General features: G+C 44.0%; 3 protein-coding genes across 8 annotated transcripts in view; 2 read left to right on the forward strand and 1 right to left on the reverse strand.

The window, feature by feature from the left end:
* Positions 1-6,758, forward strand: part of LOC123513587 — a 10,118-nt gene extending 3,360 nt beyond the window's left edge. Inside the window, exons 2-4 of the mRNA XM_045270837.1 lie at positions 2,226-2,703; positions 2,818-3,373; positions 3,508-6,758. Coding sequence (XP_045126772.1) covers positions 2,226-2,703; positions 2,818-3,373; positions 3,508-5,052 — 2,579 coding nt within the window. The 3' untranslated portion in view covers positions 5,053-6,758. The remainder of the gene's footprint in view (positions 1-2,225; positions 2,704-2,817; positions 3,374-3,507) is intronic.
* Positions 6,759-7,140: 382 nt separating this feature from the next.
* Positions 7,141-18,571, reverse strand: LOC123513496 (WD repeat-containing protein 3-like). Of its 2 annotated transcripts, XM_045270692.1 has the most exons (18): positions 18,423-18,570; positions 17,719-17,896; positions 16,868-17,027; positions 16,342-16,436; positions 15,769-15,939; positions 14,764-14,988; positions 14,317-14,510; positions 13,925-14,174; positions 13,096-13,214; positions 12,623-12,839; positions 12,052-12,171; positions 11,571-11,675; positions 10,862-10,995; positions 10,522-10,680; positions 9,654-9,888; positions 8,744-8,892; positions 7,957-8,179; positions 7,141-7,429 (listed from the first exon to the last, which is right to left on the reverse strand). In XM_045270692.1, exons 2-18 carry the CDS (start codon positions 17,884-17,886, stop codon positions 7,265-7,267), a joined length of 2,889 nt encoding a protein of 962 aa, XP_045126627.1. In that variant the 5' UTR covers positions 17,887-17,896; positions 18,423-18,570; the 3' UTR covers positions 7,141-7,264. The 2 variants fall into 2 exon arrangements, with proteins under 2 accessions (XP_045126627.1, XP_045126628.1); XM_045270693.1 differs by lacking the exon at positions 7,957-8,179 and having other exon boundaries at positions 7,302-7,429; positions 18,423-18,571.
* Positions 18,572-19,011: 440 nt separating this feature from the next.
* The window catches only part of LOC123513669 (protein hu-li tai shao-like), an 80,342-nt gene continuing 76,853 nt past the window's right edge, over positions 19,012-22,500 (forward strand). For all 5 annotated transcript variants that reach the window (XM_045270989.1, XM_045271000.1, XM_045271002.1 and 2 more), the window contains exon 1: positions 19,012-19,147. The gene's annotated coding sequence lies outside the window, so the exon portion shown is untranslated. The remainder of the gene's footprint in view (positions 19,148-22,500) is intronic.

Raw genomic sequence — 22,500 nt, forward strand, 5'->3', positions numbered from 1 at the left:
ACAAAATAGAAACACAAACTAAGAGAGAGAGAGAGAAAAAAAAGACAAATAAACAAAAAACGTAATAAAAGTAGAAGAAAAATTGAAGAAAAAAGCCAACAGACGAATAAATATGAGAAGAAACGAAGAGGAAAGAGAAAAAAGAATACAAGGAATATATTAAAGACAACGAAATAGAAAATAAAAAACAAGAAAAGAGTAAAAAAGGAATAAATAAAGGGAAAAGAAAAAATCGATAAATCTACAAACCATATAAAACTAAAATACAGGAGAAGAAGAGGAGGAAGAAGAGGAACAGGAGGAAGAAGAAGAAGAAGAGGAGGAGGAGGAGGAGGAGGATCCCATCAGGTGAGGACGGTTGAGGCAGGTGAGAGGAAGTGACGCCAGGTGCATCCGTCTTCCTCCCTTCTTCCTACCTCCTCTCCTCCTTTCTTCCTCTCCTCCGACACCCAGCGCGCATCACACTTCCTCCTGCAGCATCCTACAGCGAGGTAATAAGCTAAGGACTCCCCAGTGTAGGATAAGGAGTGTAGGATACCACTAGGATATCCTTTCGCATCCTTGTCTGTCCTGATGTTTGAAACTGACCCTGTGTAGTTTCCCACGGGTGTGTGTTAGGGGTGGGGGCGTCTCCACGGGTGTTTTTAAGGTGTTAGGGTGTTTTTAAAGGATAAAGTGTAGGATGCGTAGGATATTTTGGCTTCCTTGTCCTTCCTGGGTGTGAGAATCCTTTACGTGTGTTCTTGTATTTGTTAAGGGCATGTTTGTGTAGGAAGAAGAGGAAGAGGAGGAGGAGGAAGAATATTAGGAAGAGGAGTAAGAGCATAAAGAGGAGGAGGAGGAGGAGGAAGAGAAGAAGAAGGATGTGTCATTGGTGTATTGGTGGTGTTGTGATGTGTGGAAGGATATACGAGTTGAATGATACTAGGATATGTCTCTCTCTCTCTCTCTCTCTCTCTCTCTCTCTCTCTCTCTCTCAAGAAGGATGTTGTTTGGGTGTTGTTTGTCTTGTGTGCCTCTAAGGAAACCCCCAACAGGATATGACAGAATGACAGTTATATATAGACAGGTAAACATAGCCCCACACACCTGGCGGGGCTGTCATTAAGGTGTTAGTTAAGCTGCCTAGACTGGCCTGTATTCTGAAGCTGTTCTCTCATTATGACTGTTTTCAAATGCCACAGAGACTAACTGGGTTTTTATTGTGGTTCTTTGCTTTTAACAATTTTTTTTTTTTTTTTTTTTTTTTACTTGTGATTACGATAAGAGAAAATTTCCACTACAGCCTGTCAAACTATCTCTGGAACCTTTGATATCCTGGTAACTTCCACTTCAGCCTGTCAAACTATCTCTAGAACCTTTGATATTCCGATAACTTCCTCGACTGCCTGTCATAAAATCACTAGGATCTTGAAAATCTTTATAACTTCCACTACAGCCTGTCATAATATCTCTAGAGCCTTTGATGTCCTGATAACTTCCAGTACAGCCTGTCAAACTATCACTAGAACCTTTCATGTCTTGCTAACTTCCACTACAGCCTGTCAAACCACAAAGATTAAGAAATTATGATAACCTTTAATGTTTTGCTAACTTCCACAACAGCCTGTCACAAAGATGAAGAATTGTGTGATATAAGTTTATGGACATTGAGAATCTTACTGTGGAAAATTTTAAAGATGGACTTATTCTATCACAGAGTAAGGTGTATTCATTCATTCTCTCTTCTAGTAGGAAATGAATGATGAGATATGACACTTGGGAATGGTTGTTTTGTGGGCAGTACAGGCTGTCTTGGGGGAGGCTGTCATTATTTTTTTTATCTATTTATTTATTTATTTATTTATTTTTATGTCCCGGCCTATAGCACCTGTAGGTAACTTGAAGAGTGTTGGAAGTGCTGGTAAGCTTCCATCCATTAGTGACAGGCAGTTTAATTTATAGTGGTAGCCAAAGGAGTATGAAGGCACAGTGGTGAGCCAGTGTATGGTGTGCGGCCTTACATGGCACTCTGTTGACCTTTCTTTTTCTTCTTTCTTCTTCCTTTTACTTTAGGCCAGTGATGTATGTTACATGAAAAGAGTAACTGTAAACTACAAGCATCTCAGTGTGCCTTTATGTTGAATTGTTTTTGTTGCCTTTGTCCAGTTTTCCCTTCTGACATAGAAAGGGCACGAAAAGGTTATCTTAAACACCCACAAGTTGTCAGCTGGCATTCCTTTCAGATGGCTTCCCAGCAGGAGGTGAGGCAGGGAGCACACACCACAAGAGAGTGAAGCAAACCAAGGGAACACCACTCACCATCACAGTCATGAACAGACCAGTGGTGGCGTCGGAGAGGAGAAGAGGTGGTGACGGTGACAGGCCTCTCAAACTTGGTGGGTATCTGAACACAGCGCAGATTGGTGCACCTTCGGAAAACACCACTTTGTTCCCCCCTTCCTCGGTGCAGAAGGACTCAGAGGAATGGAGGCAGGAAGTACTCAAAATGAATCTCAGTGTGAATGAAAATGTACCAGTGAACGTTAATATACCAATAGAAAACGCTACCTTATTCCGCCCTTCCTCGGTGCAGAATGGGGAGGACACAGAGGAATGGAGGCACAACATACAAGTGAACCCCAGTGAAAAGGTTGTAAATGTAAAGAAAGTGAATGTACCATCAGAAACCACCATTTACTCAGACCAGAATGAGAAGGATGGGCAAGAACAACAAGAACAGCAACACAAAACACCCAAAGTTAACCCCAGTGAAAAGATAATGGAAAATGTAACAAGGAAAGTGAACATACCATTAAAAACCACTACCACCTCAAGCCAGAACAAGAAGGACATGGAAGAACAACAAGAACAGCAACACAACATATCCAAAATGCTGAAGAGTGCACTGTTGACCCCTTACAAGCACAATGCAGGGGTAAATATCACTGCAAGTCATCCTGGTGAGCAGAGTGGTGACATGGGGGAGAGGAGTGGTGGTGATAGTCCTGGTGTTTCATTTGGAGCCACAACTGAGAGAGGCACCACCAGAGGCACCAGGAGAGGGGCCATGAGGGGCAGTGATGTGGTGTGGGGTAGTGAGGACGGTGTGGTGCATTTGGAGATGAGACCAAGACACAGACCGACTCCCAGACCAGTGACTAGAATAAGGAAGCCATTGAGAGGTGAAGTGACACAACCACCATCACCGCCGCCACCACCACCACCACATCAAACAGCTGACTCACCAAGCACTCACACGCCAGAATTGTCAACACTTGTACCTGGAGTGTGGACGACAAGCACACCTGAAGCTGAGGCAGACACACCTGTGGAGATGCTAGCAGGTGTGGCAGGGCTAACGAGTGCTGAGAACATAGATACATTAGATCAGGTGGGTACAAACACACCTGAGGAAATGGAAACAAGCACAGGTGACTTGATTGAGACAGTTGTGGAGACTCTAACAGGTATGGCAGGGCTAACGGGTGCTGAGAATGTTAATACAGAAGACCAGGTGGGTAAAACACACCTGAGGAAGTGGAGACAAGTACAGGTGGTAATGATGTCACCTTCCTACCTGATGAGTGGCTGAGCTCAACACTGCAGGAGGACTGGCTGACATTTACCGAGATTGACACACAAGATCACTCCACCTCACCACCTGCAACACATCTCCCGCTACCCCCGGCCCTCACCTCCTCTCTGCCCCCGTCACTCACACCCACATTCCCCCCATCACTGCCCCCAACACCCTCCCCACAGGATGCAATAGAGGACAGTTTTAGAATCACCACCAGAGGGCTTGACTTCCTTCTCGAGGCATCACCGACTGGGCAGACTCCAGACACCACAGAGCTGCCCAAGGACGACCTCTTCACCCTTGACCTCACCATCACCACCACCAGGGAAGGGCTGAAGGTGGAGGCCCGTGATGTGACCCTTGACCCCAGCCAGATAGCCAAGGCCACAAGTTACGAAGGGTCGAGTTATCCCACGGCAACCAGAAGTGCTACAGTCACCACTACTTGGGTGGATGAGCAGAAGGCAAGCAGTGGGATGGACTCTACAGAAACACCTGATTTGAACCCTTATGACACAGCTGTGGAGTTAGTGGATAGTGACACTGAAGCTACAGAGATTCATGATGTGGATGTTACTACTGTCTATCCATCCACTATTGAAGGTAACACTGAGACAACACCTATACTGTTCCAGGCAAGCTCAGAGGAGGAGGTGACAGAGAGCCCAGCACACACCAGATACAAGACACAGATTGCCAACACAAAGGAAGGCAGAGCACAGAATCTGACCAGAAATGAGACACAGAACACCGCACGCAGTCTCAGCTTTCCTGTAGCAGCAAACGTGATGGAGATGAACGAGAGCGTCACCAAAGGGAGCGAGAACCAAGACGTCGTGTATGAGATCCCGGTGGTGACGAGAAACGCCGGGCCACAGCTGAGTGCATCGGTGGTGGTGGCGCTGTCTGTGTGCTGTGCCGTGGTGCTGGTGCTGGCGGCTCTCAGCGTGGCTCTGTGGGTCTGCCGGCGCCACAAAAACCGTAGCAAGATATACCTGAGTCGCGAGGCTGCCAAACCCCGCGCTTTCTTCACCCGGCCGATGAATCCTGCCGTGCTACCGGAGGACAGCGATCGGGAGGACGCGGTGTACATGCTTGAGTTCCAGCGGCCAAGACCTCCCATCCTGCTCGGCGATGACCACAAGGGGATCTATTTCATCAAGCGGGAGGACGGGGAGGAGGAATGCAGGGCAGGAATGGGCGTCGAGAATGAGGCTTTTTCCGACGTGCCCTTGGGTGAAGCTGATGAGGTGCGGACAAGACTCGACCCGCCAAAGTACGAGCAAAGGAGCAAACAAGACAGCGATGCAGATTCTGGTATACGTGTCTGGTCCTCTACTGGGTCCCTCCATGCCGCCGCCTCCCCCCTCCCGGCGCACTGCAGGGTCCCACCACCGCCCTACTCCCCCTCCATCAGCAAGGAGTCTGTCTGTCTGGCCGTGCACTCCCTGCCTTCCTTGCCAAGAAATTCTCAGCTTTTTGATGTGTGAAGGTGTTTGTGTTGTGTCTCCCTGTTATAAGTGATTTGTGTGTGTGTGTGTGTGTTGGAAATCTGTGTTTTATTAAGTTCTTTGTGTGAGTGATCTGTTTTTTGTGTGTGTGTGTGTGTGTGTGTGTGTGTGTGTGTGTGTGTGACAGTTTTCATTCAGGTGCTAAGAAGTCTCATATTACCCGGTGGTTGTGTGTGTGTGTGTGTGTGTGTGTGTGTGTGTGTGTGTGTGTGTGTGTGTGTGTGCATGTGTATTCTATAAGCCTCAAAACAATCTCAAGTACATAGGCATTTTCTCAGCAGTGTTTGAGTGGGGCAAGCACTGTGGTGGTGAGCCAGTGTGGTGCTTGCCTTGTGTGTGGGGCGGAGGCTGCAAGGCGTGTGCATCAAGACAAATGACACTATTTTCTTTAAGCATGGTGTAATGATAGCATAATTTTCAGTACGAAGCAATCTCAGCATATAGTTTTAAGTGTTTTCCTCCCACATTGATGATCTCCATTAATTCTCTGTTATCTGTAAAGTAATAGTACAGTAGAGTGTCTTTTCCACTTTGGTTACATTGAGTAGAGAGCACAGTTCCTGTTTGACGCTTAGGAAAACTCTAGTGTTTATGTTTGTGTTAAAAGACAATCTCTTCATGTACTGCTTGCCACACGCTTCCCTGTGCGTTGTGTTGCCGTGTGATTCCAGCAGTGTTGTCCCTGGTGGTCAGTCTGTACATAGCATGTGCTGTTCCTTTGGCACCACTGTGTGTTGTGGTGTGTGGCGCCCGCTGCCCTGCGCACCGAGGGACACAGCTGCTCTCCTCACTCACCCAGACCTTGGAGATGTGATGGTGTGCAGGGAAGGGACCCAAGCCAACATTCCACTAACTGTAGCCTCACTGCACAACACCTCTCACCTCAAGTGTCCACATTATTTATTTATTTATTTTAGTTTCTTGTTGTCCTTGATCAATGTCCCTCTCATATAAAAAGTCAGGCTCCAGTACTTGCAGTGTTGTAGTAAGACCTGCAGCAGCTTCCTGTCAGGCAGTGTTGGGTGTGACAGGTCTGGTGTGTGGTGGTCAAGGTTTGGTGTGTCACAGGAGAGAGTGGTGTTGCTCCCGGCGCTGGTGTGGCCACGATTGGCAGCTTCTGAGTGAGTGTGGTTCTGTTTCATAGAGATCTAACAACTGTATGTAAAGTAAGCCGTGTTCACATTTATATTCCGTGACTTGCATTAGTGTCCCACAGAGGCTGAATATTGCTGGTGCTGTGTGTCTGTCTCTGTGTTTGTTGTTGTCACCCGCTGGGACTGTCTTGCCGGTGTGTGAGTGAGACAGGAGGGAAGCTCAGCGAGACAGGCAGTGTTCAGGAATACTTGGCAGCTGCTCACGCTCAGAATGCAAGTGTGAAAAGTGGATTTGTGCATCTGTTTGTTAAAAAATGTAGAAATTTGGTACACACGTACCTGAGTTATCCTAAGGTCCCACCTACCAACGACACTTGTTACTTGTTTGCCGTGTTGGTACACACACACACACACACACACACACACACACACACACACACACACACACACACACACACACACACAGAGTAACACACAATGATATATATACAGTATATATATAGTATATATATATAGTTATTAACCAAAGACTTCTTATGATTGTTCCATTTTCCATCTAGTCTATGACTGAAGTAAAGAAAACAAAATTGACCTGTTTCTGTATCACCAGTTCCTTGTCTCCTCTGTGTCACTGTCACGCCACGTTGGCCTTGGTGCTGCCAGGGAAGGAAGGAGTGGTGCCTCCTATGCCACTCATTCACCTTACTGCCTCACAATGCCCTGGAAGTTTCTATAGACTGAGTAAGGTGAATCGTATCAGTGGGTGGCAAACACACCTTGTCTCAGCCTCACAACGTCCTGTTCATGCAAGTTCATGTCCTCTGAGTCAACTGTATCTAAGAGTGTCCTGACAGGTTCTCATGACAAGGGTACAGAGTGAGGGAATGATCCAATATAGAATTGTAAAGAAACTCTACTTGCAATGTGCCAAACTTGCCTTTACTTTGTCTTGAAGGTAAAATAAAAAAAAAATAATTAGCAAACATATATTCTCACATTACAAGAGTACAGAATGAGAAACAATTTGATAATAAAACAGTATCAAGCATCATCAGTATAGACAACAAAGAAGCCTAGAAGCCTAGAGGTCTCCAGCACTAAAGGGCCATAAGGACTCTCTTCACAGCTCTGTCCTTTTTCTTCTTCTTGCGGCGCGACTCCTTGACACGCTGTGACGCCTCCACGAACAGCTGTGTCTCCGAACGCTGCTCCACTCGGTCCTTGAGGTGACGCAGCCCAGCCAAGTTGAACCCAATCATGTCCTGGGAGATGAAAAAAAAGGTAACTCAAGCAGCTGACCTTATTACACTGAGGGAATAAGGTCATATGAAGGTGTCCTGGGTGAGTCAAGAAGAGAAACAGGCAGAGATAAACTAGTGGTGGGCAATTTCAATTTATTATTACTGAATTTGTTAGCATAGTGAGTGAAGAGTGTGTGTGTGTGTGTGTGTGAGGGGGACGGTGGAGAGAAGACAGGTGACTTAATGGTGGTTTTATAATATTACTTGAGGGCTTGACTGGTGATATGAAGAGAGGGTGAGGAGTGTGTAGGAGAAAGATAAAGAAGATGGATCTATGCAGTGAGAGAAGGAGAGGAAAATAGACCGAGGGATTTCTATTGTATCTCAAAAATCACACACACACACACACACTTTTCTCCTTTCTCCTCCTTCCAATTCTCTTTCTTTCTCCCTCTCTTTATCTTTATTTTCTCTTCTTTCCCTCCTCTCTCTCTCTCTCTCTCTCTCTCTCTCTCTCTCTCTCTCTTTCTCTCTCTCTCTCTCCTCACCTCCAGCTCCTGCATCTTGGAAGGCAGTATGGCAGCCAGGGAGTGAATGACAGGCTTGGCAGTGCTGGAGGCAAGGAGCTGCGGCAGGTTGACTCGCAGCGCCACCACCAGCACTCTTGTCGCCAGCTCCACTGCCCACCCTCGCCGCAGCATGGCCCTCACCACCACCAGCACCTCCAGCACTCGGTCCAGGGGCAGCACCATGATCGCCTCCTCTAGTTCGCTACGTGATGTGTTATGGGAGAAATAGTTGTTTGTTTGTCTGTCTCTCTCTTTCTCTCATTTTTTCTTTTTATCATTTTCTCTCCTGTTTCTTTTTTGTTCTTTATCTGTTTGGTTTATTTTTTCTATCTTTGTTGTATTGTCTAACCATCCTGTCATTATTTTTGTATCTCTCTCTCTCTCATTTTTTTTCCTTTTAACATTCTCTCTCCTGTTTCCTTTTTTGTTTTCTATTTTTTTGTTGTATTGTCTTACCATCCTGTCATTATTTTCTCTCTCTCTCTCTCTCTCTCTCTCTCTCTCTCTCTCTCTCTCTCTCTCTCTCATACAAGGAAACAGAAAACGAGAGAAACCAAACCAAACCTAACCCACATCATTCTATACCATCTTTTAAACCTCACATTTACCAGAAACAGAAAATGAAAAGAGAAAATCAAAGTCACGCTCTTACATCAAAGCTGACCTAACCTGACCTGACCTAACTTGACTCCACACCCTCCTGACCCAACTTCATCTGACCTGACTCCACACCCTCCTGACCCAACTTCATCTGACCTGGCCTTACCTGGACTTGACCCTCCTGAGCACCTCCAGCACCAGCCTGAGCGGGTCGGATGTCTTGTACACGTAGGTCATGAGGTAGTGTGGCTCGGCTTTTCCCCCGGACTCCACCTGCTCTCGATACACACCCAGCGCCTCCAGGATCATGTCGGCCTGGTGGAGGGAATGCCCTTCAAAATCACGACTACTTCCACCACAGAAATGAAAAGTGTGATGGTGAAGTCTTTAGTGAGCATGGACTGGTGATTGCCTTGTATAGTTTCCTTGAAATACCCTTGAAAACAAAAATACTCGAAAACCTTAATAATGCTTTAAAAAAACTACAATAATTTCAACTGCAGAAATGAAAAGTGTGATGGTGAAGTCTTTAGTGAGCATGGACTAGTAATTGCCTTGTATAGCTTCCTTGAAATACCCTTGAAAACCATAAAACCACTCAAAAACCTTAATAATGCCTTAAAAAACTACAATAATTTCCACCACAGAAATGAAAAGTCTGGTGCTGGGACCCTTATGACCATGGACTGGTGATTGACTTGTATAGCTTCTGAAATACCCTTGAAAATCTTTATAATGCCCTAAAAATCACAACTAACAACTTTCACAGCGAAGTGAAAAGTGTAGTGCTGGGACCCTTAGTGAGCATGGGATTAAAATAGTGATGACTCTGATCATTAATCTTCTGACCTCCACAGACCCTTCCTAATTTAAATAAAATCATCTAATCATGGCCAATCAAAGGTAAAAATGTGTCTCAGTACTGAAGGGGTTCAAAATGATGTCTTGCAAAGGAGTTTCAGTAACAGTGTGGAGTGTTTGGTGTGCAATTGAAAACCCGACCACCACCACCACCACCAGAACATGTAAACCTATTAAAATTCAAGTTTCGGCGATCCAAAGCACAATGAACTCACGGCCTTCTCAGTGTGGTGTGTGGTAACGGTTGGCCTCACTGCCTGGGCGCCCTCCTCCCCCGGCAGAACGCGACGCTGTGTTGCTGTGGTGCCTTCCTCCTCCTCCTTCCTCTTCAGCTCCTCCTCCCTCTCCTCCTCCAGCACCAGAGGCTCCTGCGTGCGTTCCCATAGACGGAGGGAGCGGTCTTGCCCTCCACTCAGCACCCATGCGCCTCTTGGACACACAGACAGACACCTGCGGAGGGAGAAGTGTCAGTAGTCAAAATTGTACATCTGATTCTTTCCTTCTCCTATTTTTTATGTTATTTTCTGTTTCCCTGTCTGTATTTTCTTTTCCTTTTAAATATTCCTTGTCCTTTTTTTTTGTGCCTTTTACTTCTGTCTCTCTTAATGTTTTGTAATCTATATTTTCTCCTTTTTTCCATATTATCTCCCCTTTTCTTCTCTCACTCAACGACAGCATCACTCTCACACCCTTTCCTTCCCCTCACCCCCCTCTCTCTCTCCCTCTCTCATTTTTGTCTATATCTCTTTCAACCATTTCTTGATATTTTTGCCTTCCTTTCCTGTATTATATTCTCTTAATCCATCTTGTTTTTTTTTACATTTATTTTCTTGTTCCTCTCTATATTTACTCATTTCTCTTTTATTCCCTTCTATTTCCTTCCCCTCTATTCTTCTCAACATTGTACACTCCTTCATTCTTCCCTAATTTACTCACTTTCCTTCTCTTCTTCTCAATGCTCTATACTCCTTCCTTCCTTCCCTCCTCCTTTCCTTCTCTCCTTGACCTGCCTTACCTCTCCCACCCTCCCTCCCTTCCTTCCTTCCCTCCTTCCCCCCTTTCTCTCCTCCCTTCCTGCCTCACCTGACAATCCCAGTGTGTCCCTCGAGGGTGATGATGCGCTGGAAGTTGTCAGCATCCCACTGCTTGACGGTGCTGTCGTGGCCGCAGGAGAAGAACATGTGGGTCTTGGGGATGAAGCGAATGTCCGTCACTCCTCCCTGGTGGGCGTTCTTGAATAGCCTGGTCAGAGAGAGAGAGAGAGAGATTAGAAATGCATACATCTTAGAATTTTAATTTCAGCCATTCTATTATTTTATTTTCTGTTGTCTAATCTAACTTAACCGAAGCCCATAAATAGATCAATAACCCTCTCTCTCTCTCTCTCTAGCATAACCTAACCTAACCCAACCCAGAGCCTTACTTCCGCTGGTCTCCGAAGTCTGTGCCGTAGATGCGCAGGCTGGAGTCTTTGCTGCCGGTGACGAGCATGGTGCTGTCTGTGGAGAAGTCCATGCAGGTCGCTGGCAGGGACTTGCCGTACAGCTCGTGGCAAAGCTGAGGGTGGCCAGGGTGGTGGTGGGTGGATTAGTGGTGGAGGGAGGAGGAGGAGGAGGAGGAGGAGGAGGAGGAGGAGGAGGAGGAGGAGGAGGAGGAGGAGGAGGAGGAGGAGGAGGAGGAGGAGGAGGTGGAGGAGGAGGAAGAGGAAGAGGAAAGAGGAAGAGGAGGAGGAGGAACATGTAAATTGAGAGAGAGAGAGAGAGAGAGAGAGAGAGAGAGAGAGAGAGAGAGAGAGAGAGAGAGAGAGAGAGAGAGAGAGAGAACCAATAAATAGACAAAGAAACAGAAAAAAAATAAGCCAATGATTAAATAAATAAATAAAACAAATAAATACATGAAAAAGGAGTCAAAAATGATAAATAAATAAATAAACAAAAATAATAACAACGTAAGAAATCAATAATAACAAATAAACAAATAGATAAACAAAATTCAACGACAAATCGATAAATAAAACAAATAAATAGATAAAAGAATGATGAATAAACAAATAAATAAAGATAAAAACAGACACAAAGATAAATAAACAAATAAATAAGAGAGCTAACAATAACAACACCATCTGGACTGACCTTGAGGGAGTCGATGAAGTAAACAGTCTCCTTCAGGTCAAGGGTCGCCACTGCCAGGAACCGCCCTCCACTGGAACACCTGAGGCACGTCACCTGATCTGCCACCTGAGGGAAGGAGCGGAGAGTGGAACAGTGGATTGAGTGGCGGAGCAGGGCAGGAGGAGCAGGAAAAAGAGGTGATATGTGAGGAAAAGAAGGGAAAATTTGTGGAAGGAGGAAATGAGTATGGAAAAGGAAAAATTGAGAAGTAAAGGAAGGAAGCATAAAAAGAAGGAAAGATAGGGAAGACAAGACAGAAGAAGAGAAAAGAAGAGAAGGATGGAAGCATAAAAAGAAGGCAAGATAAACAAGAGAAGAGAAGGAGAAAATTAAATGAGAAAAGAAACAAGAAATACTAAACAAAAATGAGAAAGAACAGAAAGAAGAGGATAAGAGGATCACACACACACACACACACACACACACACACACACACACACACCTTAAGGGCCCTGGTGTCCTGTAGGAAGCTGAGTCTCTTTCCTCGGCCAGTCTCATCTGGCACCAACTCAAACTTCCAAAACTTGACCATCTTGTCACTGCCGCCCGACACAAAGCCACGCTGGAGGAACAGAGGGAACCAGTCAGAGAGAGAGAGAGAGAGAGAATTTCCTGAACAGTTAGCTTATTAAATTTTGAAACGTGTATACCAAGGCTGTCTCTTCCCCCCCCTCCCCACCATACACACACAAGAGAAAGAGAAAAAGAGAGAGAGAGAGATTCCACAAACAGTTTGTTCATTAAGATTTGAAACATACACACACTGATGCTGTCTCCATCCTATATCCTCACCCTTCCACACTCCTTACCCTTTGTTAACCTAATCTAACACCCTATACACTCACCCTACCACACTCCTTACTCTATCCTAACCTAACACTCTATACTCTCACCTTAGCACACTTCATAACCTAACCTAACCTAACCTAACCTAACCCAACCCAACCCAACCCAATTTAACCTAACCTAACTCAATCTAACCAAACCCAACCTACCCTATCCTATAAGCTCACCCCATCATGCGTGAGAGCCACAGACCACACTCCAGTATCCGTGGCGGTTTCATCCGGTTCGTGGGCGAGGATGTCTTCGAGCAGCGTGGCCGAGGCAAAGTCAATGAGCTGCAGGTGTCCCGAGCGAGTGCCGACCAGTGCGTGACGGTCGCCTGGCACCACGACAAGCGTTGTCACTGGTCCACACGGTACTGTTAGGGTTGCCTGTGTGTCGCCTCTGGAATATTATAAAAAAATCAAAATAGAAATCCAAACAGCAACTGAGCCTGGCACCACGACGAGCGTTGTCACTGGTCCACACGGTACTGTTAGGGTTGCCTGTGTGTCGCCTCTGGAATATTATAAAAAAATCAAAATATAAATCCAAACAGCAACTGACTTTTAGGTCCCTACAAGATTGGGAAGAGAAGGAAGAATAAAGAAGAGGAAAAGGAGGAGGAAGAGGAGGAGGATGATTGCGAGGAGCCACTGACCTGTTCCACACCTTGAGTGCCTCAGCACTGCCCGTCACCACCTGGTCACTAAGCGAGGTGAAGGCCACGGCTCGTATCTCTGTGCGGTGACCTGGCCGACCCAACACACTCACCTGACCCTGAGGAAGTGAAGAGATCTCAGTGTGACATCAATTACTAACTAGACCAGGGGTTCTCAACCTGGTTTGCAAATCCCCAGGGGGGTTCACAAGATTTCCAGGAGTACTTAAATGGCCAATATGATAATATCCTTTTTTTCTTTAATACCATATGGGCTTTTTATGGGAATTTCTAGGCTAAAGGAGACACCCCATCTGAAAGACCACTCGTAACGGAGCCATTACCCTGAGCAAGGAAGCCCATCCTACACTCAGACCACGGCCAGGATTTGCATCCGTGTGCTTAGAGACCCCTCAGCCTCCAAAGCAAACGTGGTTCCATTGTACCACGGCGGCCTTTGCAGTGTCATTGCATGTTGAGTTAATGTCAGTCACTAAACTAACATTCTGCTCAGTGTCAGATTACTTTGGGGTCAGGTAGATGCTCCGATAACTCAGGGGGTTCTTAATGAGAAAAAGGTCAAGCACCCCTGAACTACACAAACAAACACACTCATGAACCAACACAAAAAAATTTCAAGATAAAAAACTCAATACAGTATTTCAAGTATGACATTAATTACTAACAAGAAAAACAAACTAACTCACAATGAACCAAGACAAAACAAATGGATAAACTCACAAGATAAAGAAAAATCAATAGTTTTAAGTATGACATTAATTACTAACAGAAAAGACAAACAAAAACTCTCAAACAATGCCAAACTTACCACTTCTGTCTCCTCCTCTTCCTTCTTCTTCTTCTTCTCCTTCTTCACCTCCTTGGCATTGAGGTCTGAGGAGAGGAGTGCCACGCTGTTGTCGTTGTGCAGTGCCGCCAAACGCACCATGCCAGACCTTTCAGTCAGCACATCCACCCCCAGGAGCTTGTTGGCGGCTCGCAGGGTTGGCAACTTTTGGATCTCGTCGGCCAGCAGTGGGGTGTTACTGGTGGTGGTAGTGGTGGTGTCTCCTGCCTCTCTGAGTGGTGATGATGGTGGTGTTAGGTTTATTTTTTCACTTTTCCCTTTGCTTTTTTTTATTTTTACTATTTTTCTTCCTTTTGTTTTGTTATTTTTTCCTATTTTGTTGTACTTTTCTCTAACTTTCTCCTCTTCCTTACCTTGCCCTCTTACGTTCCTTCCTGCCCCTCTTAGCAGCCTTAGTCGCTACCTCCTCGTCAGTCAGCACAGCAAAGAGGTCGATAACGGGTCCCTTACCATGGCAGGCCACCACACGCCCATCACTCTGCAGGCCACACACACGGTCGCCTCGGGAACGCAGCACACTTCCCATCTGCACCACCTCCACTATGCTCTGTTGGTGAGGTGAGGTGAGGTTAGGTAATGTTGGGGTTAGATTAGGTTAGGTTGAGGTTAGATTGGGTTAGGTTAGGTTAGGTAATGTTGAGGTTAGATTGGGTTAGGTAAGGTGAGGTCATGTTGAGGTGAGTTGAAGTGAGGTGAGATAAATATAAGAACACAAACATATACAACACAAGAACCACCAATAACATCACCAACACCACCACCATCACCATCACCATCAACACCATCACCATCTCACTTACAGCATCATCTTTTATCTCCTCATCGTCGATCACTGTCTTGGCTTCTCCTTCGGTATCAATACGGAACATTTTACTTGGTGGTTCGCTGCTATCCTTCTCTGCCTCCTTCTCTGTGTCCTCTGTCTTCTTCACCTCCTTGAAGTTCAGCGCCCACACTCTCAGCTCTGCATCACTGCTTCCCGACACCAAGCGACTGTCACCCTTCAGCAGCACAAAGTCCCATACCTGCAAATGAGTGGTGTGATGTTATTTATCTATTTATTTCTATGTATGAGGGGAAAGCTGGCTAAGGGCAATATAAAATGAAAAAAAAGTCCCACTAAATTGCTGGTTCCCTCAGAGTTAGCCAAATAAAGGGATAAAATGTCGTCTGTCAGTGTTGTTATGATGATCTTTCTCAGTGTAGGTGGTGTGTATTGCAACCCTCAGCCTTGTTATGTTCTTGTGGTTGTATGTTCATCTGTGTTATATTCCTATGTTTCTGTGGTCACCTGTGTTATGTTCCTATGCCTCTATGCTTACCTCAGCCATTTATTATGTTATGCTTTTATATTCACCTCACTTATTCATTCTTATATTCCAATGCTTCTATGCTCATCTGTGTTATGTTCCTTTGCTTCCAAGTTCTCGGCTGTTTCTTCTTATGTTTCTGTGTTCCTATGCTCACTTCAGCCATTCATTCTTATATTCCAACGCTTCTATGCTCATCTGTCTTACATTCCTATGCTTCTAAGTTCTCAGCTATTTCTTCCTATGTCACTGTGTTTTTTTTTTTTTTTTTTTTTTATTACGGTAAGGCCTATAGCGCCTGTCGGCACACTTGAAGAGTGTATGGGAAGCGCTGTTCAGCTTCCGCCCATTAGTGGCGCAGGCAATTTTATTTATAGTGGTACCCATATTAGGGTCCATATCACTCCCGAAGCTCATCTTGGGTGTAACCACCTAGAACCTGGGTATCATGGTGACATGTAGGTAACTTTAAACCACCTTATCCACTACGCTCACCTCGGCCCTGTGTCCAGCCAGTGTCCTGAAGCAGTGGTGTGTGGTGAGGTCCCACAGTTTGATGAAGGTGTCGCGGCAGGAGGACACCAGCACATTGCGAGTCTGCATGAACCGCACCCTCGTCACTTTCCCCTTGTGGCCACGCAGACGCACCATCCCACGCTCCGACACCTGTTGTTGTGAGGGAATGCTGGGTAATGGGATAGTACGGTAAGAGTGGATGAATGAGTGTGATAGATATTGTTGTTATTATTTGGTGTGGGAAGAATAGGTAAATATTTAGAGTATTTTTTTTTTCATAAGTCAATAAAAAATTAAGAATAATGAAATAATTGATGAAGAGAAAGAAAGGTTTATATTGTTGAGGAAATATGTTCAGCATGTAGGAACAACATAAGTAAGTAAATATTTCAGTTTTTTTTTCATGTCAATTAACAAAAAGTAAAAAATAATGAAATAATTGATGATGAGAAGGAAAGATTTATACTGTTGAGGAATTGTGTTCAGTGTTGTTACCACCACCACCACTAGTAAAGAGACAGAGAGACAGACAGGTAGTTATGACTGACTCACCACATCCCACACCACAAGTTCCCCGTCCTCACTCCCCGAGGCGACTCTCATCCCCTGCGGGTCCCAGCACAGGCTTGACACTCCTCCCTTGTGGCCTGCAGAGGGACAAAGAATCAGAAAGTTGAGTGGATGAGATACAGGAAATTCTCTACATGGGTCCCTTCAAACAAACACTCATTAACCAAAGCAAAACGGCCAATACTTGATAAAAATACATACAATACACCTTACACACACACACACACACACAGAGAGAGAAGGAACAGATCACACCACAATAAAAAGAGAGAGAGAGAGAGAGAGAGAGAGAGAGAGAGACAGAAAATAAAAAAGAGGGAAATTTAACATAACAACAACAGCAAGAGTCAGAACACCTGAAAGATTACCCGACCTGTAAATTTAAGTGGCTCACATACAAACAGAAGCAACAGAACACACCACAATACCACAAACAAAGTAAAAAACAGAAGAAGAACATTTAACAACCACAACAGCAAGAGTCAGGAAAGACAAGAGATGATCTGACCTGTAAACTTGAGTGGCTCGCCTGACATCAAGTCGAACACCACCACTGTCCCCTCTGAGTAGCCCACAGCCAGATGAGTGTTGTCCAGCGAGCCGGGAGCTGCTGGTCTGGGCTCCACCATTGTCACTGTCCCTCGCACCTCCCCATCCAGTGTCAGGACCTGGGAATGGTGTTGTGGTGTTAAAGGCAGCGGTGAGGTAAGGAAACATAATGGTATTGTTCTGTCAATCCTCTGCTTCATCAATCTGCCTGACTTTCCAGGGTAAAAGTTGAGACAAGGCACACCACTCTATTTACTAACTAAACTAACCTAACCTAGCATTACAGTAAGGTTAGGTAATGTTGGGGGTTGAGAGATGAACATATTAGTAGAGTGGTGTGCGTCATCTTAAATTTTACCATTTCCTGTTCTCTCAATGTACTATTAAAGGCTTTCTTCTAAAAAATACCACTACTGGCATTTCATTCTCTATTCATTCCTATCAATCACTTTTCCCTTCCTCACACCTCTATTTCCCTGCTATCTCAATGTACTGCTTTAGAACTCCCTGCCTGCTTCTGTATTTTCATCTTTCTATGACCTAAATTAATTCAAGAGGGAGGTTTTGAGACAATTATACCATTCTTTTGGCTAACTCTCTTGGATTTGCTCTGGGACTGGCATCTAAGAGGGCATTTTTTGTTTAATAGTTTTCATTGCCCTTAGCCAGATTGCCCCTCTTACATGAAAAATAAATAAATAAATAAATATCTCAACATCAAAATTCAAGGAGTCCTATTTCATTCTGTACTCACTCCTCTCCCTCACTCACTCATTCATGATGTCACTCTCCCTCACACCTCACACTTACCTTGGTCTCCCTCCGCAGGTCCCAAATTAAGACTCTCTCACAGGCGGGGACAGCCAGAAACTTGCCCAACTGACTGAATCTGGTAACAAGGCGCACACACCTGCCCGTGCCCACCAAGCCAAACACCTGGCCCGGCACATAGCGCAGGTACTGTGTTGTCACCCCCATCACCACACACCTGGGGCACAGAGGCAGTGCTAGGATTATTGGTGGTAAATGTGATGGTAGTGGTTAACTGATACGTAAAAGAAAAAAAAAAAAAAAAAACAGTAGTAGTAGTAGTAGTAGTAGTAGTAGTAGTAGTAGTAGTAGTAGTAGTAGTAGTAGTAGTAGTAGTAGCAGCAGTAGTAGTAGCAAGGGGAGGATAGGCAATCTTCTTTCTCTGGTTTTACTCCACAGTGACTTACAGCAAATTACTTCTGGTGTTTTAGTACCAAAAAATCCAGTAAATCTATGGTCTATCGATATATTTTCATTTACATACATGACTAGCACTAAACACATACATTTTCCACATCTCTTTTTACATCATTAACAACATAAGTACCTGGGCTGTGTGCGACTTTAATTTTTTACAAGTGTGAGACTTTCGACTGCGACTTTCGACAATCGTAGTGGGGCAGTCACAACTTCTGCCGTAATGCCCAGCTCTGTTAAACACTACAGAAGAACAGTCACTATTTCAATACAGCAGTTACACTCACCTCCTTCCCTCCGGCCAGCAGTTCCCGGAGTCCCTGCAGCAAGGGTGTTAGTACAGCACAAAATATCAGCTGGTACAGTAAAGAGGCTGCCCACGTGTTGGATTTGTTTACATTCTCCGCCCTGATGGAAAGATGTTTTGCTATGAAATATTGTTTTTATTCCAATGGTTGAATTATTATTATACGTACAAAAAAAAAGGTATAAAATTATTTGTTGTCTAAATCATTCTTGTTCTTGCATTTGTACTGGTGCAATAAAATTTTGGTGTTCATAAATATATTTAGTACCAAATATTCTTACTTCCTCGCTTGCAATATGCAATAAAAGAAGAATTTAGGAACGGAATAAAATAAAACTTAATTTTACAAGTATATGCAGGATCAAAAAACATGAAATAGTCGCCAAATAAAACAATAAGGGAAAACACCAAAAAACAAGGAAACACCAAACTTTACAAAATCCCACCCATTTTGAAACTTTACCGAACAAAAAATTATTCAAATATTTGACGCGTAATTATTCTATATAAATAAATTCACAAACAGTTGAAATCAGTACCAAATAAATGAAGTGGACATTTTACCGGCGGCCTCACTCATCGCCATTCAAGTCTTGAGGGAGTCGGCGGCGAGTGTCCCTTCCAATACAAATAAATGTGTTAATTTCCTGGTTCTGGGGACGTGATAGACTCAGGCAGCTGTGTGCACCGAGCAGCTAAGTGAAGGTAAGCCATGGGGAGGGAAAATACGGATGAATAAGGTGTAGGAAGGAAGATAAATGGGGAAATAAGGAAGGGTGAGTAAGGGCGGGGCGTGTCTCTCTCTCCCCCCGTCTTGCCATGCCCGTGTTACCTTATTTCCCCATTGCCGTGCCTTATTTGACCATTATTTTCTGATTATCTAAGTGTTTTGGTGTCGTTAGGGTATCGTGGGGTGTTGTGGTGAGGTGTGGTGGGCTGGGTTTGTTAATTAAGGGTGGGTGAGGGTTGCCCCGTGGTATTTAAATGACCGGTGCGGGGTTGGTGGGGTTGTGAGGTTTGGTTGGCGTTACTGGTGGGGTTGGTGTGGTGTTGAAAGGTTTGACGGTGTTTTATATGTGGTTTATGTGTTTTTTATTTATTTATTTGGCTTTTGTGTTATGTAAAACTTGATTATTATTAATTCCCAAAGGGATTACTGGCGTATTTTTCTTTGGTTTGTATTATATTGTTATTTTTATTTTATTATTATTTTTTTTAGTGTGGTTTTAAGACACAATATTGTTATTCATTTATTGGTATTATTGCATTTTCAACCAATACACTGCACATAACTATACACATTCTCACGGTCTAGATCACACTTCGACCAGCATTTCTAACCATGTTTTACCCTGTCGGAAGTTAATAATAAGGTTAGGTTTGGTTTAGTTTCCCCACCCTAAAATCCCGCTTTCCCAGGAGGTCCCCAAGCTTGTTAGACATAGGGAAAAAGAATTATAAGAAAGGGTATATTGGTTGAAACTGCAAATTTACCTATTTATTTATTGGTTGTGTATTATGAGTTTAGATGAATTACTTACTTGCTTATTATGTATTTAAGAAGAAACACTTGCAGTTAACTGGTGCATTTAGAAGAAACTCATGCTTCTTAATTTGTGTGTTTTTGAATGCTGGCCAGCGACAGTGACGCAAACTATTTTTCTTTTATTCAAGAGCCAACACACACATGGTGACTGCTAACACCTTACACAGTTGCGACAGATTCTCACTGAAAGTATTCTCAAAGTGGGGAGAAATAAAACCTGAAAGATACTAACTCTCTCTCTCTCTCTCTCTCTCTCTCTCTCTCTCTCTCTCTCTCTCTCTCTCTCTCTCTCTCTCTCTCTCTCTCTCAAAATACACATTTGAGAAGGTATTCTCATTCCTGGTTTTGTGAGAAATGATGGACAACCTGCCAGGACACACACACACACACACACACACACACACACACACACACACACACACACACACACACACACACACACACTTCTCATCATTGGTTGGCATATTTGAATCTACAGAAAATATTTGCTGTGAAAAAAAAATTGTGGAATGCAAATTACATAGAGTTTATCTTCAGCTTTTTTATCCTTATCAGTCTTTTCTATGTAATTACCTTGCATATAGTATGATAAATATCTTTTTTTTTATATCCTTATCAGTCTTTTTGTGTGATTACCGTTCATACAGTATAAGAGGTTAACTTTTTTTTCAAATATATCAAGACATGCAGACTGTATTAGCAGGGTTACATCACTTGCGGCCATCAGTAACTGGAGACATTGCCATGCGGAAGTGGTTATGTGATATGTATAGCTTTTTATTGGATTTTTTGTGTGCTTGCTTATTTTATGCTCAAGAGGAAGACTTGAGGTGAAAAAAATAAGATAAAAAAAACCGGTACACTATCCCTGCTGTGAAAGAAAATGAATGATATGAAAGTCAGTTTAGATTTACATGTTCTTTGAAAGCCCATTGATTCTGTTAGAAATAGTAATGGTAATAATAGATCAATGAATTATATCGGGAGAAAATCATCAATCCTAAATAACAAAGGTATACACAAAAAACTGTTCTGGTGTAGAGATCCCTCGAAACACTCCCTTATTAAGTTTATTATTTATTGTGATAGGTCTTCGTGTTTGGCTAAGGGGGTACTGTGATGAGTATTGGACTGTGGGGCTTCCTGTCTCTCGCCTTCATCTCTGTGTGTGTGTGTGTGTGTGTGTGTGTGTGTGTGTGTGTGTGTGTGTGTGTGTGGCTTCCTCGGTTCACTGGCCGGCTGGTGGGATGCATGCAGAGGGAGGGAGATACACCAACACCTCCCGCCATGAACGTTCACCAATAAATGAGTTCAGTAAAAGATTTCCCAAACCACTTTTTGCACTGGCTCACGAACGGATTGGGTGAGCAAGCCCGTGAACACCCAGCAAGATGACCACGCCGGCTAGTTCACCTTGATAAGCGGAGTGTGATAAATGCTTCCACCATTCTATCGTAAGTATGGTTAATTATCATACACTGGCAGGTCTCGTAGGCTTTGTCAATGGTTTCAAGGTCAGACGCCTCAGCTGTTTGACGGAGCGGTGGTGTGGGGAGGTAGGGGTGCTGAGGGGGGTGGTGGAAGGGATTTTTGCGCTCATTTCCCCTCTTATCTACACATTTCCCCTCGTGTCTATATAAGCTCGTATTCTCAAACACTTCTGCGCCTCATCTCCACTATTTCAAAAGGCTTTATTGCAATTTCCACGAGTTTTTTTTTTTTTTTTGTGTGTGTGTGTGTTTACGGTTATAGAAGCAGTGACAAGATTTCTACATTATTAACTGGAAAAACACTCTTGAATCCCCGCTAATAATTTTTGTGGCCCTTGTAAATTGTCGTGGTGAGAGAGCAAAACTTTTCTGAATTCGGGCCAATTTTCTGCACAGTCAAGAAAGGCCACACCTCCACACACGCTAAGACTTCTTCAGTGCTATGACGCATTTCCATATTCGTTCTGGTGACTATTTGGCGATATTACACAACTTCAGAAACTTATGTGGGGATGAAAATAGCGAAGGCTGTGGCCATTGATCTTCTGACGTCCATAGACCGTTCCTAATGTCAATAAAAGCGTCTAATCGTACTTAAAACTCATGGCAGAAATGTGTCCCAGTAGTGAAGAGTTTTAAGGCTGGCAAGAACCACCGAGGCACGAGTATTGAACAAACGAGGGACACGGTGCGCTTTGTGGTGAGAGGAGAAGAGAATAATTTTGTTTTTCCATTTATTTCTCCGTCTTTATATCCGTTTCTGTATATGCATCAGTTTATGAGTACATTTGAATAAGAGAATGTGGAGTGTGCCTAGTATATAATATTGTGTATAGGAGAAACACTCATAACCCGTTCGTAAGGAAGAATAAGGATGTGATGGAGTATAATGAAAAAAATATATATGAAAATAGAATATAGAAAAGAAGCGTAATGATTAACTAGACAGACAGACAGGCAGGCAGGCAGGCACAGACGGACCTTATAAGCGGTATTGGATTCTGTCTGCAAGGCTGTTCCAT

Source organism: Portunus trituberculatus, chromosome 36, assembly GCF_017591435.1.
Source record: "Portunus trituberculatus isolate SZX2019 chromosome 36, ASM1759143v1, whole genome shotgun sequence".
Taxonomy (NCBI): Eukaryota; Metazoa; Arthropoda; class Malacostraca; order Decapoda; family Portunidae; genus Portunus; species Portunus trituberculatus.